Source organism: Bicyclus anynana, chromosome 1 (genome assembly GCF_947172395.1).
Source record: "Bicyclus anynana chromosome 1, ilBicAnyn1.1, whole genome shotgun sequence".
NCBI lineage: Eukaryota > Metazoa > Arthropoda > Insecta > Lepidoptera > Nymphalidae > Bicyclus > Bicyclus anynana.
In genome coordinates, this window is record NC_069083.1 from 15407351 (window position 1) to 15424503 (window position 17153).

Consider the following 17153-nt stretch of genomic DNA (forward strand, 5'->3'; position numbering starts at 1 on the left):
GGCCACGAAGGCATAATTAAGGGATTAAACAAGAAAAAAACAGTAAAATAGTTTTTTTAAGTCACAGCACGCGCTTGTTGCATATTAAGATAAGTTAAGATGTGCGTACACGTCTTTGAGTAATGACATAACATTGTGCATTCTTGGAGGGGCCGATATAACGATTTATATCGATGACATTATTGTATAAAATACTACAATTAAAATGAAAAAAAAAAACTTCATTAAAAAAATCTAAAATCCTACCAATATTTTAAACGCAAAAGTTTATATGGGCGTATGAAAGTTTATTGCTCTTTTACGAAAAAATTGAATGAATTTGGCTAAAATTTGAATTGGTTATAGACTGTGACTGGATGTAGGCCTACTTTATATCCCAGAAAATTCGCGATTTCTGCGGGATTTGTGAAAACTGAATTTCACGCAGGCGAAGTCCCGGGCTTATCTAGTACTTAACTGTATGTAACTCTATCATAGCGTAAAGTTTTCTGCGTGAAACCAATGTGTATGTTTTAATTTTTAAAGTTGTTCATTAAAAAATATAAAAATATATTTTTATTTATTTGCATAGTTAAATACCGTTTAACTTTGCACCTATTATTTTAAATATAACATTTTTATTACACTATCATTTGCTAATAATTTTGAAAAGTTTAATAATAATTGTGTTATCTCTAAACTAATACGAATTATCTCTTTTTCATAAGAAAATCGAGGTGTGCGTAACAGACTTTAACTGATATGCTTAAGTTGTTGTTTTCATAATTGATTTGATATAGTACGATAAGCTGAGTACCTACGTCTTATCAATGTGACTAATTTATATTATTAGGTCACGAATTCATTTATTGAAATACTCAGAAAGGATCTAGATGTAATCGATGGCTTGATTGTTAATTGTCAGGAATATAATTTCAAAAATAAATGTCTTATAAACCTTTTATTAACCAATTTTAAATTTTTATCTGTTAAACTTATTTTTTTATTCTTTACAAGTTAGCCCTTGACTACAATCTCACCTGATGGTAAGTGATGATGCAATCTAAGACGGAAGCGTGCTAACTTGTTAGGAGGAGGATGAAAATCCACACTCCTTTAGGTTTCTACACGACATCGTACCGGAACGCTAAATCGCTTGGCGGTACGTCTTTGTCGGTAGGGTGGTAACTAGCCACGGCCGAAGCCTCCCACCAGCCAGACCTGGACCAATTAAGAAAACCTCAATCGGTCCAGCCGGGGATCGAACCCAGGACCTCCGTCATATAAATCCACTGCGCATGCCACTGCGCCACGGAGGCCGTCAAAAACTGAAAGAGATTAAAGAAATTTCAATTTAGTTGGTTATATTTACTGATGAAACGAAAAATTCGAAAGTTTCGATTGCCTCTATAATATCTGATTCGAGTGTGGAATGGCCCTCCAGCATCTATGTTTCCTGCCACCTTTAGAACGAATAGGCATATTTTAGGATTGGCAATCGCACTCTAAACTTGACCTAATCACTGCTTCCCTTATAGTCTAGTTGAGGCTACTTACCTTACATAAAAAAATAATAAAAAAATTCAACCGACTTCAAAATTACAGAAATGTTTTTACTTAAACTAAAAAGCGAACAATAACATCGTATGTGCTACCTTCACAGTTTGCTCAGTGCGATCAGTTTGAAGGCGGTAGCTCCCTTAGTCCTTCGTCTCTATCACCAGACCACTAATGACAGTCACAGCACATATAGATGTAAAGTTCTCATCAATACAAATTCATCAAGCCCAAACACAAGGTAGCTACTGTAAACCGTTGAGGAGTTCCCTTAATTGTCCCTCGTCTCCATCACCAGACCCCACGATGTTTTTCCTTCACCGTTTGAGAGAGTTCATAAAATGCACACAACTGAAAAGTTGGAGGTGCTTGCCCCGGACCGGATTTGAACACACACCCTCCGGAATCGGAGGCAGAGGTCATCTTTATTTATGTAGTAGTTATGTCAAATATTTATCAGATATAGCCATCAGACAGTGGAGGTATTGTTTTTCTTTCTTTAATTTATTTATGCGATTAGATAATTTAATTATTGGAAATGATTTGTTGCTTGGACAGAAATAAACATTAGTCATTAATAAAATATAAAACGGTTTGTATGTATTTATGTTTCATAACTTAAACAAAGTTAACATATTTAATGATTTTGTTATTTCGATTGTTTGCAAAGTCAATAGTTAAATATTGTTTATAGTCAAAATTTATTTTATGAGATGCGCGTGAAAGTCAATATTCGGATGAGGTGACAGTCAGTACGGTTTTTTTTATAATAGCAATAATTTTAACTAGTTGTGATGCAATACAACCCACATTCGGCTCCACACATTTTGGCCTAACACTATTTGTTCTGAGCTCGAGTCTCCTACTCGAGCTCAGCAGTGAGCCGATATGGGTTGATAATGATGAAATTGCTCACTGTCGAGCACAAGGCTCCTCTCAGAATGAGAGGGGTTAGGCCAATAGTTCACCACGCTAGCCTAATGCGGATTGCCAGACTTCACACACGTAGAGAATTGAGAAAATTCTCAGTTATGCGGGTTTCCTCATGATGTTTTTCCTTCCTAAAAAAAAAGTTATTAGGATAGTTTTAATTTTTTTTTATTCTCTACAAGTTAGTAGCCCTTGACGACAATCTCACACCTGATGGCAATGTAAGACGGAAGCGGGCTAACTTGTTAGGAGTAGGATGAAAATCCGCACCCCTTTCGGTTTCAACATGACATCGTACCGGAACGCTAAATTGCTTGGCGGTACGTCTTTGCACGTATTACGAAGTGACGTGGCAAAAATGTTACGAGAAACTCGTACCTACTGAATTATTTGAACGGTTTACTGAAAAATAATTAAATGTATTTGAGATTTTTAAAATCAAACGCCGATTATTTACGAGTTAAAGAGTATTTTTTCGGTTCTACTTGTGAAATACACTATACATGTAGAATCGGAAAATTATCATATGTTAAATTATCTAATTTATCAAATTAATCTTTTAATGTTGATAAGTGAACTTAGTATAAATATTTCGTTATTTTATCACTAAAACACAAGCAATCCTGCAGTGGTTCAAAATGCGTGTTCTCTTAATTTTGCTTTTGGGCGTCGCCGCCGCATCAGGTATTTTGTTAATAAGCTTTTATCTCCAGTTTTTATACTCGTAGTCTGAGAGGTGGTCAATATTGTTGGGTAGGTATTGAGACAAATTAAAACTTCTCCTGTACCACGAAACTGGAGATTTGGTTGGAAAGTAAAGGGGTATTTGCTTGCAATACTCGTATTCTTTGGGGAAACTTAAATTTTCATGACTTTAAATCGCTGATGAGGGTGCTCCCCCTTACCCTCCACCTTCCTGAGGGTGGTTGTTGACAATTTCAACTGCCCCATATTGAGGCACTGGGTACACACTCATTTATATAGGCAGATATTTAAATTAATTTTAGCTTTAATATTAGTATCAGTATTTTGTATTTCACACTAACATAGATAATAAGCTAATAATAATTACTAACACTATATGGGTCAATGACCTGAAATAAACAGATTTTATTTTATTATTTTTTTTAAATGAACGTTGTTTATTTTAGTTAACTTTTTTTTGCCAAAATGTAAAAGCCCCGCTACCTACCTGTGAGGTCTCAGGTTCTGTGTTAGGGTAGTGTAGGTAAATAGGTACTAACCCAAGAATGTTGACCAGCTCCCCAGCTATTATTAGACCAGCTCCCAGTATATCTATTCTACTAAATATATTGAACAGAATCCGTTTATCTGTGAGTGTTTGTAAAGAACATTTAACAACGACAGGTCACGTGATCAAGATCTGTCATTCCCATAATTTTTTCTAGTTTTCGTAGCGTTATCGATCGTAGAAAGAGAATCGACGAGCCATTTCGCTAGGGGACTGGTTCGTCATACTCTTCAGTTCACAATTGAATATTGTAAATTGATGATGAATACTCGTATATACCAACTTCGTGATTTTATAAATGCTGAAAGTACATGCTACTACCACAGCTAAGTTAGGCAACTATGGCATTTTGATCATGGTGGCTTTGTCGGTTTCAAAAAATTCAAACCCTTAATCTCCCAAAAATAAAACGTATTTTTAATTGCCTATTTCAAGAGAGGAATATTCATAACTTAATTTTGTTTCAGCTGCACCGCCTAGGATAGTAGGAGGATCTACTGTCGATATCAGTCAGTACCCGTTCCTTGCTGGTCTTATGTTCTCGAGGACAGGGTCCGGTACATTTTATCTGCAATGTGGTGGAACTATAATCAATAATAGAAATGTACTCACAGCAGCTCATTGTCTGCAGTAAGTTGATTTTTTAATTGCCGTAGCCATGTGGCGATGATTCTCTTTCTACAAACGCTAACGCTTCGAAAATTAAAAATGTACATGGGCATGATTCATGATAGATAGGTCACGTAATCAAGTTGTCGATTGGATCTGTCATCCCTAAACATTTTGTTAGTTTTCGAAGCGTTAGCGTTTGTAGAAAGAGAATCGTCGTGGCACATAGCTACAGGCCTAGTTTTATTTGTATCTGCTACTAATGCTACTACTAGTACTACCTAACTGCTTGATCAATAGCTCCCATACATTTTAAAAGGCATAGTTTGTCTCGATTTTCCTTATTTTCAGGATTTTTTATTATATTTAGTATTTTTTATTTACTACAGAGAGTTAATGTGTAGTAGGTTGTTATATAAACGAGGAACTAATACTATAAAGCTGAAGAGTTTGTTTGTTTGTTTGAACGCGCTAATCTCAGGAAGTACTGGTGCGATTTGAAAAATTCTTTCAGTGTTACATAGCCCATTTATCGAGGAAGGATATATATTGTTCCTGTATTCTTACGGGAACGGGAACTACGGGAACGGGAACAGTAAATAAATGAAATTTATTGTTTCAGTGGTCTTAACCCTAACCAGTGGCGTGCCCGAATAGGTTCAGCTCGGAGCAGCACTGGCGGCCGCACGATCAACTTCAACAGAATCACTTTACACCCCCACTTTAATATATTCACCTACGATAGCGACATAGCTCTTATCTACGCCTCAGCCAACATAGCCACGGGTGGCAACGTCCAATTGGCGAACATAGCTGGCCCCAACTATAACCTTTTGGACAATAGTGTCGTTTTTTCAGCAGGATGGGGCAGCATTAATGTAAGTTTTACAATTATCATTTGATATCTAGTAGACTTTGACGGCCTCCGTGGCGCAGTGGTATGCTCGGTGGATTTTACATTACGGAGGTCCTGGGTTCGATCCCCAGCTGGGCCGATTGAGATTTTCTTAATTGGTCCAGGTCTGGCTGGTGGGAGGCTTCGGCCGTGGCTAGTTACCACCCTACCGACAAAGACGTACCGCCAAGCGATTTAACGTTCCGGTACGATGTCGTGTAGAAACCGAAAAGGGGTGTGGATTTTCATCCTCCTCCTAACAAGTTAGCCCGCTTCCATCTTAGATTGCATCATCACTTACCATCAGGTGAGATTGTAGTCAAGGGTTAACTTGTAAAGAATAAAAAAAAAAAGACTAGCAGCTAACTATAGTCACTCAAAGTCACTCAGCGGGTGATGGAGCGAGCTATACTTGGAGTTTCTCTGTGTGATCTAATGAGATCTGCAGGCGAATCAAAGTCACTGACCTAGCTCACCGAGTCGCGAAGCTGAAGTGGCAATGGAAAGGCCACATAGTTCGAAGAGCCGATGGACGTTAGGGTCAAAAGGTGCTGGAAAGGCGACCCTGCACAGTGTTGGTCGACCCCTCACTGGGTGGACCGAGGATATTAAGCTGGTAGCAGGGAGCAGCTGGATGCTGGCGGTTCGAGACCGTTGTGCTTGGAAGTCCATGCAAAAAGCCGATGTCCAGCTGTGGATGTCTATCGGCTATTGATGATGATAATCTAGCAGTTGTCTGCGACATCGTCCGTGAGAAATTCGTTGAAAAATTTGGCTATTTTTTCAAGAAGATAGAACAGATATAGTAAAGCTAAAAAAATCAATAAAAGAAGAGCCCCATTCATTTGCTGCGTTCTTTTATAATATTTTGACGCTGGCGTTGACTTTTTCCGACACTAAACATCGACAACTACACTGTTCCTACTATTGAATGATGAAAATCCTTTCAGTAATTTTTGAGTTAATTGCGAACAGACACACTGACAGTCAGACACGCAGATGAGGTAGAGGACTTTGTCTTGATAGATATATTGTGCTTGGCTGTTTTTCAAACATTTAATTTAATTTTCAATGTTTTGTTTGAAAATGATTGATCGATATATTATATCTCTTTAGTTTAAGTATACTTACAGATTTGTATCCTCAAATCAATCATCTTCAAATCTACAAATCAGTTTTGTAATGAGAGTTGACGAAAAATTCACATGGGAAATCTTGACCGAGAATTTGAAGTTAAGCTTTTCGAGGCTCACATTTACAACATTCAGCGTTCTTGGTTAATTTGCATTTCCAAATTTATATACTAACTGGACTTATGTTACAGTGGGGCGGGCAGTTTTCGGACCAACTCCGTCACGTCCAGAAATGGACTATCAACCAAGCTACTTGCAGACAACGATACGCTAACAGCGGGCGGAACGTCACCGATAATATGTTGTGCTCCGGCTATCTCGACATAGGGGGTCGGGACGCCTGCACGGGAGACAACGGGGGGCCTCTCCTCCACAACAACATCGTCGTCGGCATCATCTCCTGGGGGTACGAGTGCGGTAGTCCGCGCTTCCCTAGAGTCACCGCCCGCATGTCACGGTTTACTAATTGGGTGGTGCAAAACGTTTGACCGCCAACCCGGAAATAAAAATCAAGAAATAGGAAAAAATAAATCGGTTTTTGTATACAATTATTATTTTTATTATCAGCCTTACTTAAAGACCCACTACATTTTCTGGCATTCCTGTGTATAAGAGAGGAGATGTGAAGGTCCAACGCTGCATCAATGCGAGTTGGCGGGTAATGATGATAAATACCATAATAACTATCAGGCTTAACTTGCTCTCTGGCGCACGGGAGTCTAATACTACATACTTCCTTTTTCGCAAGCTCTATTAAGGCGGGCGGAACGTCAGTGATAATATGCTGTGCTGTGGCTAGCACGACATAGGGGGTCGGGACGCCTGCACGGGCGACAACAGGAGGTTTGTCCTCCATAACAATATCCTCGTCGGATTGAAGAAATATGATAAAATTAATCGGATTTTTGTATATTATAATAATTATTATTTTTATTATCAACCTTATTTAACGACCGATTTAGAGCATCGAGTTTGCCCCTACGCTGCGCAAATGCGGATTGACGGATAATAATGAATAATTCCTTAACCACTATCAATGATAATCACCGAAACCGACTACTCAGGGTGCTCTTCGAGGGTGGTGTATATACACTATACAGAGAGTACAAACACTATACAGACTTCCTAACTCCTGAGTACTAATAAAGATTTATTGAAAGGAGGAAAAGCTTTATGCTTATATCATCTTTGTTTTATTGTAAACACAATATTATTCGATGTGAGTAATAAATGTCATGATGATCAGCCTATTCAAGTAACCCAGTATGTATAATGTCTTATTATTATAATTGAAAAGCGATTAGGTAAACCTCGCGGCTACTATGTATAAATGTAAATACAGGCTCATTTTCCTTGAAGTGCAAGTACCTACGTCATATTACTTAGCAGTAATTTCAAAATTTTCTTCAAGTACTCTCCAGTTTGAGCAGTTATAAGAATCAACACAAGTATTTTGATCAGTGATCTAAGAATATCATTGTTTGTCAATCGAGTGCAATGTTAAAAAACATTGCTTGCTGTACTTGAAAGGGTAATTTAAAAAACAACATTCTATATACTTATAACGGCATCTTCTGCAGGGCTATTCTGTAATGATGTCTTGTGTAACTCGCAAGTGCGAGCTTCCAATTCACCTCTATCTCTCTCTGTCTAACACGATGCAATAGAAAGAGAAAGATAGACGTGAATTCGAAGCTCGCATTTGCGAGTTATACAGAACGTCGTTACAGAATAGGGCTCCAGGTCATAGGACGGCAGATCACATAAAAAGATAACTGAAGAAATTATACAGAGCTGAAAATTGGCCATCAATTTTTATTTATGAAATTTACATATTTCAATGTTCAGTGATTGACTAGATATAGATAATCTCAGAGCAGTTTTAGCGGAAGCATCGAATCCGGTCAATTCACTAACTTTGACGTATGTTAGCTATCTAAAATAATTAACATCAAATCAATTAGTCGAATCAATAGAGCATATTTCCTCGACCTCTTCGAGCTCCGATTTTGATGATATTTTTTTGTTAGTTTATTTTTTGATATTATTTGAAATCAGAAACCTTTTGGAGTGGGGACGGAATTATGTATATTATTTAAACTATATGTTATTTATATAAAGATAAGAGATGTAGGTAAATAAAATGGTAGGCTAATAATTTTGTTTACTTTTTTATAAATATACATGTGCCCTGAGATGAAACGCAATTATGAACTTTTATATATTTTTAAATGACTAATATTCCCCTCCCACTCCAGTAAATCGTAAATGCTGTGATAGAAGTGAGTACAACAGTTAATCGGGAGGGAACCCATAACTTCTCAGTGTTTAACCTGGTTAGACCAGCCTCTTTTAACCGTGTATTAGTAGTACCTCGAAACTCCAAATTACGTTGCGAGAAATACGAAATTAGATTTCACAACAAAATCTCCCAGATATGCCTAGTAGGTATATATAGCATACTCATACTTAAGTCAGCCATTGACCATCATATATGGCTGACAAGCGTGCAGCTGACAAGGGGCTAGCGCTGACATTCGATCGGTACCACGGCATCGTTTCGACTGTGGCGGAGTGGGTGTGGATCATTCCAATTTCGCCAGTGGGTGCTGCCGTTTGCGCTGCACGCTTGTCAGACATATTGATGGTCACTGGCTGGCATTACACGGTTAATTTCTGTTATCTAGAAAGCACTTAAAGAAGCGATATAGTAGCAATATAAATTGGCATGCATTTAGTGAACTATTTTACTGGTTCGTCGGTTTCCATCTGAAGTGGATAAAAGATAACATTCAGTCCCATAGACTTTACTGCTTTTATTTACTGCTTACAAAATGCAGAAGTTTAGCTTATTAGCATTATTGACGCTAACTGGTAGCTTATGTGGTAAGTGATTATATTATTGTTATCAGTGTTATCAGTGTTTTATTGACCGACGAATGGCGGTATATCCATTCCCACAGGCTAGATTACGAAATGCCTCAGGCCGATGTCGGGCAGCAGCGACACCGGCGCGAGTAATCTAGCACTGCGCTGACCAACCCGCATGCCCAGCGTGGTCAGTACTGGGCAAAACTTTGTATGGACGGCAAAAACAAAACACAGCCCCTAGTCCCCGGCAGCCCCGCTATTCCTGGCTCTGGCAGCGGTTATGGTAACGGCGGGGCAAGGGGTGTTAAGAATCTCCGGCAGAGATTCCGCTGCCAACCCCGACGACTAGACCTGGCAACATACAACGCACGCACTTTGAGGTCCGACGAAAAGGTCATCGAGCTGGAAGAAGTTATGAGCAAGTTGCACTGGGATATCATAGGATTGTCTGAAGTCCGAAGAGAGGGGGAGGGCTCGATAATCCTTGAATCCGGCAACATGCTCTACTACCGGGAGGGCGACCAACAGTCCCAGGGTGGTGTCGGATTTATCGTTCACAAGTCCCTCGTGAACAATGTTGTAAAAGTCGAGAGTGTGTCGAGCAGGGTAGCGTTCCTGGTCCTCCGAATTACCAAACGGTATTCGTTGAAGGTTATACAGGTTTACGCACCGACCTCGACACATCCCGACGAGGAGGTAGAGGTATTGTATGAGGATATTTCTAAAGCCATACATGCCTCAAACTCTTATTACAATGTTGTGATGGGGGATTTTAACGCAAAGCTGGGCGAACGTAGCGGTTCAGAGTTGAAAGTGGGACGATTTGGATATGGGCAACGGAACGATAGGGGCCAAATGTTGGCTGACTTCATGGAGAAGGAGGGCCTCTTTATGATGAACTCCTTCTTCAAGAAGCCACCACACAGGAAATGGACCTGGATGAGCCCCGATGGTTCCACGAAAAACGAGATCGACTTCATCTTGTCTACCAGACGGCAAATATTCAACGATGTTTCTGTGATCCATAGGGTGAAAACCGGTAGCGATCACCGAATGGTTAGAGGCACGTTGAATATCAACATTCAGCTGGAACGGTATCGACTGGTGAAGTCTACGCTCCGACCTACTCGTGCCCATATTCAAAACCCCGAGTCCTTTCAACTAGAACTGCAGAACCGCTTTGATTGCCTAGCAAATTGCGAAACTGTGGACGATCTGAACAACAGGTTCGTGGAAACTGTCCATTCCGTTGGGTCTAAGTTCTATAAGACCCACCGTGCGAAAAGAACCAAAAAGTTCTCGGACCAAACACTTAAACTCATGGAAGAGAGGCAAGAAATGAGATTACAGTCTTCAGCAGATGCGTCAAAATACCGACAAATCAGTAGACAGATCTCTAAGTCGCAAACCAGCGACTTGCGAAATTTCAATACCGAGCGTATTAAAAATGCGATTGAAAATAATCGAGGCTCGAAAGTTTTCGCCAGAGATCTGTCTATTGGACAGAGGCAGCTGACGCGTTTGAAGACCGAACACGGTAATCTAATTTCTTCCAAGCCCGAGTTATTAAGTGAGGTCGAGAAGTTCTATGGACAGCTATACACGACTACTCAGCAGCCTGTTGCCAATTTGGCTAAAGACCCCAGAGCCAAGTTGACCCGACACTATACCGAAGATATCCCGGACGTCAGCCTATACGAGATTAGTGTGGCTCTCAAACACCTGAAGAACAATAAGGCGCCAGGTGAGGACGGAATCACAGCAGAACTCCTGAAAGCGGGTGGAAAACCGATACTTAAAGTCCTTCAGCGATTGTTCAATTCCGTCATTCACGAGGGCACGACGCCTGAGGCGTGGCATAGGAGCGTGGTGGTTCTGTTCTTCAAAAAAGGTGACAACACCTTGCTGAAGAATTACAGACCCATCTCGCTGCTAAGCCATGTTTACAAATTGTTCTCGAGAGTCATTACGAATCGTCTCGCTAATAGGTTTGACGACTTCCAGCCTCCCGAACAAGCCGGTTTCCGAAAAGGCTTTAGTACCATAGACCACATCCATACGCTGCGGCAGGTTATACAGAAGACTCACGAGTATAACCAGCCACTTTGCTTAGCGTTTGTGGACTATGAGAAAGCCTTCGATTCGGTGGAAACCTGGGCTGTGCTAAGGTCATTGCAGAGATGCCGAATTGATTACAGGTATATCCAAGCGTTGAAGTGCTTGTACGAAAACGCCACTATGTCAGTCCGTATTCAGGATCAGACTACGAGGCCAATCCAGTTGCAGCGAGGAGTGCGTCAGGGAGATGTGATCTCTCCGAAGCTATTTACCGCCGCACTGGAAGACGTCTTTAAGCTTCTGGACTGGAGCGGACTTGGCATCAACATCAATGGCGAGTACATCACTCAACTGCGGTTCGCGGATGATGTAGTCATCATGGCACAGACTCTGGATGACCTTAGTACCATGCTCAATGACCTCAGCAGCGTTTCTCAACAGGTGGGCCTGAAAATGAACATGGGCAAAACAAAAATAATGTGTAATGCTCATGTATCGCTCCACCCAGTTATAGTTGAGAACGCTGCACTCGAAATTGTAGACGAATACATATACCTAGGACATATGATCCAGTTAGGTAGGTCCAATTTCGAGAAAGAGGTGAACCGTCGAATCCAACTCGGCTGGGCTGCATTCGGGAAGCTTCGCGACATCTTTTCGTCCGAAATTCCTCAGTGCCTGAAGACAAAAGTCTTCGAACAGTGCGTGTTGCCAGTGATGACCTATGGTTCCGAGACTTGGTCGCTAACTATGGGCCTCATAAGAAGGCTTAGAGTCACACAGAGGGCGATGGAACGAGCTATGTTAGGAGTATCTCTGCGTGATCGAATCAGAAATGAGGAGATCCGCAGAAGAACCAAAGTCACCGACATAGCTCAACGAGTTGCGAAGCTGAAGTGGCAATGGGCGGGGCACATAGTTCGAAGAGCCGATGGACGTTGGGGTCCCAAAGTGCTGGAATGGCGACCCCGCACTAGTAAGCGCAGTGTTGGCCGACCCCCCACCAGGTGGACTGACGACATCAAGCGAGTCGCAGGGATTCGCTGGATGCAGGCGGCTCAGTATCGTGATGTTTGGAAGTCCCTACAAAAGGCCTATGTCCTGCAGTGGACGTCCATCGGCTGATATGATGATGATGATGATGATATCAGTGTTTTAACGGCCCACTACCTACATCAGTGGCGTGCATAAGGTTGTTGATCGGAATATGCACTAGTAAGACATTTTAACCAAACCGGGAAAATTTGCATTGGATGAGCATTAACGAAACATTTGTTAGTGTATGTAGTGATTTAATGCTTGTATGAAGTGTACGCCACTGTCTACATGGTCATACCTCCCTCCTTATAAGAGAGTTGAGAGGTGATATAGAGCTTAACCCATCATGCTATTACAATCCGGGTTGGCGGGCTTACGGTGATAATGTTAAAGTCTTAAACGAGATGTTACCATGACCGACGTATTACACCATCAATTTCCTTACTCCGGGCTGAGAATCTATGCTGAAAACCCCATAAAAGAAAGAAAAGCTCAAATGTTTATAATCTGTCCCAGTACTCGAACCTCGGACTTCGTTATCCGAAGCTAACTAGACTAAGAGACGGTATGAAACTATATTGTTATGTTTTAATACTATTAATATATTTTTTCAGCTATTAATGTACCTGTTCAGAGGATAGTGGGTGGCACAATAACTACTATAAACTCATACCCGTTTGTGACGTCACTACTGCGTTCATCGGATTATGTCAATTATATTCAAACATGTGCAGGTTCAATACTAACACAGAAAGCTATACTTTCTGCTGCCCATTGCTTTGCGTAAGTTCAATTATTATTATTTCTCATTTTTATATTAAAGAACTGGACATTTTAATAAACCCATAGAAACATCGCATAAGGAGTTATGTATAAAAAATATCAAGTCAATGCGAAGAATTGGGATTTTTTTTTTCAATTCCATTGCCTACGATTGTCGTAGGGGGGCTCACTGTAGTGCGTTTTGGCATACCTGTAAGCTGTTGCTATAGGTGGAGATTTTCACTCAACCTCAAGTGGACCATATACTTGTCCCGTCAATTCAATATCATCATCATCATCATCATCATCATCATCACCACCATCATCAGTCTATTTTAATTCTACAGGGCCAGATCTTTATCCATATATGAGAGACCCATTCACGCTACGATTTTAGATTACGATTGACTTAGGGTGATAATGTTAAACACTTCTGCTATAAAACAAGTTTTATGTTACAGCGGTGAACAGCCTGGCAGGTGGCGTATACGCGTAGGCTCCTCTTACGCCAACAGCAGGGGTACTGTCTACAACATCAACCAAATAATTATCCACCCCAGATACAACGCTCGGAACTATGACAGTGACGTGGCCATTATAAAGTCTTCCGGCAACATAGTCCTCGGTGGATCAGTCAGCACTGGATCGATCGCTGGTGCTAATTATAAGTTGGCAGATAATCAAGCAGTTTGGGCGGTTGGGTGGGGAGCTACTTATGTAAGTAAATAATATAGTCTAAGCGCCCGCGAACCCTAGATCTTCTTCATTTTATAAAGCTGAAAGTTTGTCAGCTCAATCTCTTCCTATAAGTACGTACTAATCGACTACGGAGTTTGGACCGTGCAGGCTTTGGGAGGTAGCAGGTTTTGAGGACCTTCAACCGTCTAAGTAAAAAGTGTAATTTTTTTATGTTCTCCTCGACATAATAATATGAGAAATTATATCCCCAGTCACCAGTCACTTAGCTTCGCGACAACCCTTTGAAAAACACTATTTAATTTGAAAGTTACAGTCTCTAGCGAAGGGTTGCCATGAAGCCAAGTCTGACGAATTGGGATAAAAATATAAAAAAAATATATTTTATACTTTGGCGGTTGAGGATCTGGATCCTTGAAACCTGCTATTTCCCAAAGCCACCACGGTTCAAGCTCCATAGTTGGTTACGGTACTTATATAAGGTAGGAGCATGAGCTGACAAACTTTTTTTGAAACGTTCCGTTTGGTACATGATTAGTTAACGTGATGTCATGAAACAGTTAAAATATAGACGATAGATGGCCGAAAGCGTTTTGGCTCGTATTGTCAAATAAATTATCTAGTGATAGTGATCACTTTAAGATCAACCAGAGAAAGTTTCAACTAGCATAATAGAGTATGTCGTATCTTTTGTGTTTCAAGTTTCGTCATACAAATTATGTCCTGTGTGAGCGACATTTTTGTGTATTCAATATTCGAAAAAATCTAAGGTTTCTGCAGGATTTGAGATAAAACAAATTCTGTTATCAGTGCACTAGTGGTTAAATAATATCAGGGCAGCTCATTATGCAAAATGGGTATTTACATCCATGTCATGTATATTTAGATTGCTGATATCGATGGTGGTTTGGCGTATACCCCCTTCACCCCTTGGGCTGTCATGCTTACAGCAACGTTTTTTTTTCATTTTTATTTTTGCATGAATCATTATATCCTGCCGGAAATCAATGTATAATAAAATATTATCAAAACATTTTAATACTGTTTTATCTTGTACTTATATCAATGAATATAATAAAAGGGACAAGCAACACCATTGGTTATATTTATAACGTTATAAAAAACGGCTGAGTTGCTATCAGCATTGATACCAGCTAAATAGAGCATAACCAACTCTTTCATAATATCTAAATTTGAAGTATTAACTATATTATTAATAAATTATCATTCTTTTCAACGTTTTAATTTGATATGCTTGACGTTAATGGCCAACATTATCCTTTTATTTATTTATTTTTTTACATTTTATTATTTTGACAACAACAAAAAAATTTTGAATTTTTATTTGGAGCGGCTTCGACACCGTCACCTCGTGTTCCGTGCGCACCAACTGCCTATTCTTATTCTGTATAGAAACAGTACTAATTTGAATTATTTTATTACAGTACGGTGGCCCAAAGTCGGAACAGCTGCGACGCGTCCAAATATGGTCCATAAACCAAAACGTTTGCAGGAGTCGTTACGCTGAGTTAGGGCGTACAGTCACCAACAACATGATTTGCTCCGGATGGATCGACGTGGGTGGTCGCGACCAGTGCCAGGATGATGCTGGGGGTCCCCTTCTTCACAATAACGTCATCGTTGGAATAGCTTCGTGGGGTCACCAGTGTGGGCTCGCTCGATATCCTGGAATCAACACTCGCGTTTCGAATTTTACTAGCTGGATTTCAAGCAATGCTTAAATGCCTTGCCTTTTTCTTAAATCTTTAGATCTGTACAAATCTATTATAATGACTTTGGCATCGACTCTCGCGACGACTACGAATGTACCTTCTGAATGTTGACTCAACTTTGAAGAATAATAAATAATGTTATACCTATAATAAGTTGTTTCGAATTATCTCTATGATTTTCCTACCTATTATTTGGAAGTTCATGATGTTTATAAAAACCTTTCTGATTTTATTCCTTGATAGGCTAACATTTAATAGCAAGCATGCTTAATGGAAAGCTATAATCGTGTGTACAAGGAGATTGGTGGGTGTATATCAAATTTTCAATCATTCTCAGGAATTTGGCTGACGCGCTCCGCACGTCTCAATACACTTGCCTTGCTTTGAAGTTCATTATTATCAGCCGAATTTAATTACCAACCAGAGGAAGAAGCCTTCTTTAGGAGATGTGATATGGACCTAAGACTAACTATACTGCCTCAAAGCGGGTTCAAACTCAAATCAATTCAGAAATATTGATGTATAGGGTTCCGTATCCAAATGATAAAACGGGAACCTATTACTCAGACTCCGCTAACCATCCGTCCATCTGTCACCATCAATTGACAAATTGTCATTTACCTACTGTGTGATATCCACCAGTAAGCACTGATGAGATGTGATGAGCAGATGTCTCTCATAAACCGTGATATTTAAACTGTCGGACTACGAGTAGTTAGGCAGTTAAAATTTTTAAATGTTAAAATATTTATATTTGTATTTCTGTTGCCGCTATAACAACAATTACTAAAAACAGTAAATAAATATATAAGGGCAAAGACCAAACATGTCTTTTGCTATATGTTGATAACGGCAACGCTGCTTGAAATATTCACAAAATATTGAGTTATTTATTTGAAAAAAACAAGTTACAGGAAAAGTATAGTACAGAAGTAGGATACAATAGGCGGCCTTATCGCTACGAAACGATTTAGTTATGCAATTCACTTTAAAAATAAATGTTTACATCCCATACAACAAACGTCATTATTGCCGTTTTTACGGAACCCTTCGTGTCCGACTCGCACTTGGCTGGCTTTATTTAATTTGTGTCAAGTGTAAACTACACATTTATCACAGGGGTGTCACTGTTTTAATGTCTAGCTCTAGAATTGACTCTATCGTCCTTTTAATTACTAGCGGACCTGACAAGCATCAAGTTGAATAAGTCAAAGCGAATTTGACTTATTCAAAGCGAATTTGACTTATTCAAAGCGAATTTGACTTATTCAACTTGATAACTTCGCCTCAGTGGCTAGTACAGCTGCGCTAGCAACTAATAAGCTATCGGCGACAAACATAAACTTTAGCCGCTTAAAATAAGAAGATGAGAGAGGATGAAGTTCCATTGGGCCTGGTCCTGTCGCGGGCCATCAAAATCGGTTGATAATGATGATGGTGGTGTGTGTTAAGTGATCTATGTGTAGATGTTCTATACAGATGTATTATTTATGGTACTTTTCCATCCAGAAAAAAGTATTCGTCATCATTAACCCATATTCGGCTCACTGCTGAGCTCGAGTCTCCTCTCAGAATGAGAGGGGTAAGGCCAATAGTCCACCACGCTGGCCCAATGCGGATTGGCAGACTTCACCCACGCA

General features: G+C 39.9%; 3 protein-coding genes across 7 annotated transcripts in view; 2 read left to right on the forward strand and 1 right to left on the reverse strand.

The window, feature by feature from the left end:
• The window catches only part of LOC112044215 (solute carrier family 12 member 4), a 424075-nt gene that overhangs the window by 154411 nt on the left and 252511 nt on the right, over positions 1–17153 (reverse strand). The gene's annotated exons all lie outside the window — the stretch shown is intronic.
• LOC112044230 (trypsin, alkaline A-like) lies at positions 3105–7000 on the forward strand. The gene is made up of 4 exons (XM_024079995.2): positions 3105–3150; positions 4186–4348; positions 4950–5205; positions 6547–7000. The coding sequence occupies exons 1-4, from the start codon at positions 3105–3107 to the stop codon at positions 6841–6843; spliced, it is 762 nt and encodes a 253-aa protein (XP_023935763.1). The 3' UTR covers positions 6844–7000.
• Positions 9110–15660, forward strand: LOC112044227 (trypsin CFT-1-like). The gene is made up of 4 exons (XM_024079993.2): positions 9110–9241; positions 12937–13105; positions 13546–13801; positions 15226–15660. Exons 1-4 carry the CDS (start codon positions 9190–9192, stop codon positions 15520–15522), a joined length of 774 nt encoding a protein of 257 aa, XP_023935761.2. The 5' UTR covers positions 9110–9189; the 3' UTR covers positions 15523–15660.

Bases quoted from the DNA above. Each gene is read 5' to 3' on its own strand.
- LOC112044230 (XM_024079995.2), top strand. From the start codon at position 3,105: ATGCGTGTTCTCTTAATTTTGCTTTTGGGCGTCGCCGCCGCATCAG. The intron at 3,151-4,185 runs GTATTTTGTTAA...ATTTTGTTTCAG, and splicing joins GGGCGTCGCCGCCGCATCAG to CTGCACCGCCTAGGATAGTA. The intron at 4,349-4,949 runs GTAAGTTGATTT...TTATTGTTTCAG, and splicing joins ACAGCAGCTCATTGTCTGCA to TGGTCTTAACCCTAACCAGT.
- LOC112044227 (XM_024079993.2), top strand. From the start codon at position 9,190: ATGCAGAAGTTTAGCTTATTAGCATTATTGACGCTAACTGGTAGCTTA. The intron at 13,106-13,545 runs GTAAGTTCAATT...TTTATGTTACAG, and splicing joins TCTGCTGCCCATTGCTTTGC to CGGTGAACAGCCTGGCAGGT. The intron at 13,802-15,225 runs GTAAGTAAATAA...ATTTTATTACAG, and splicing joins TTGGGTGGGGAGCTACTTAT to TACGGTGGCCCAAAGTCGGA.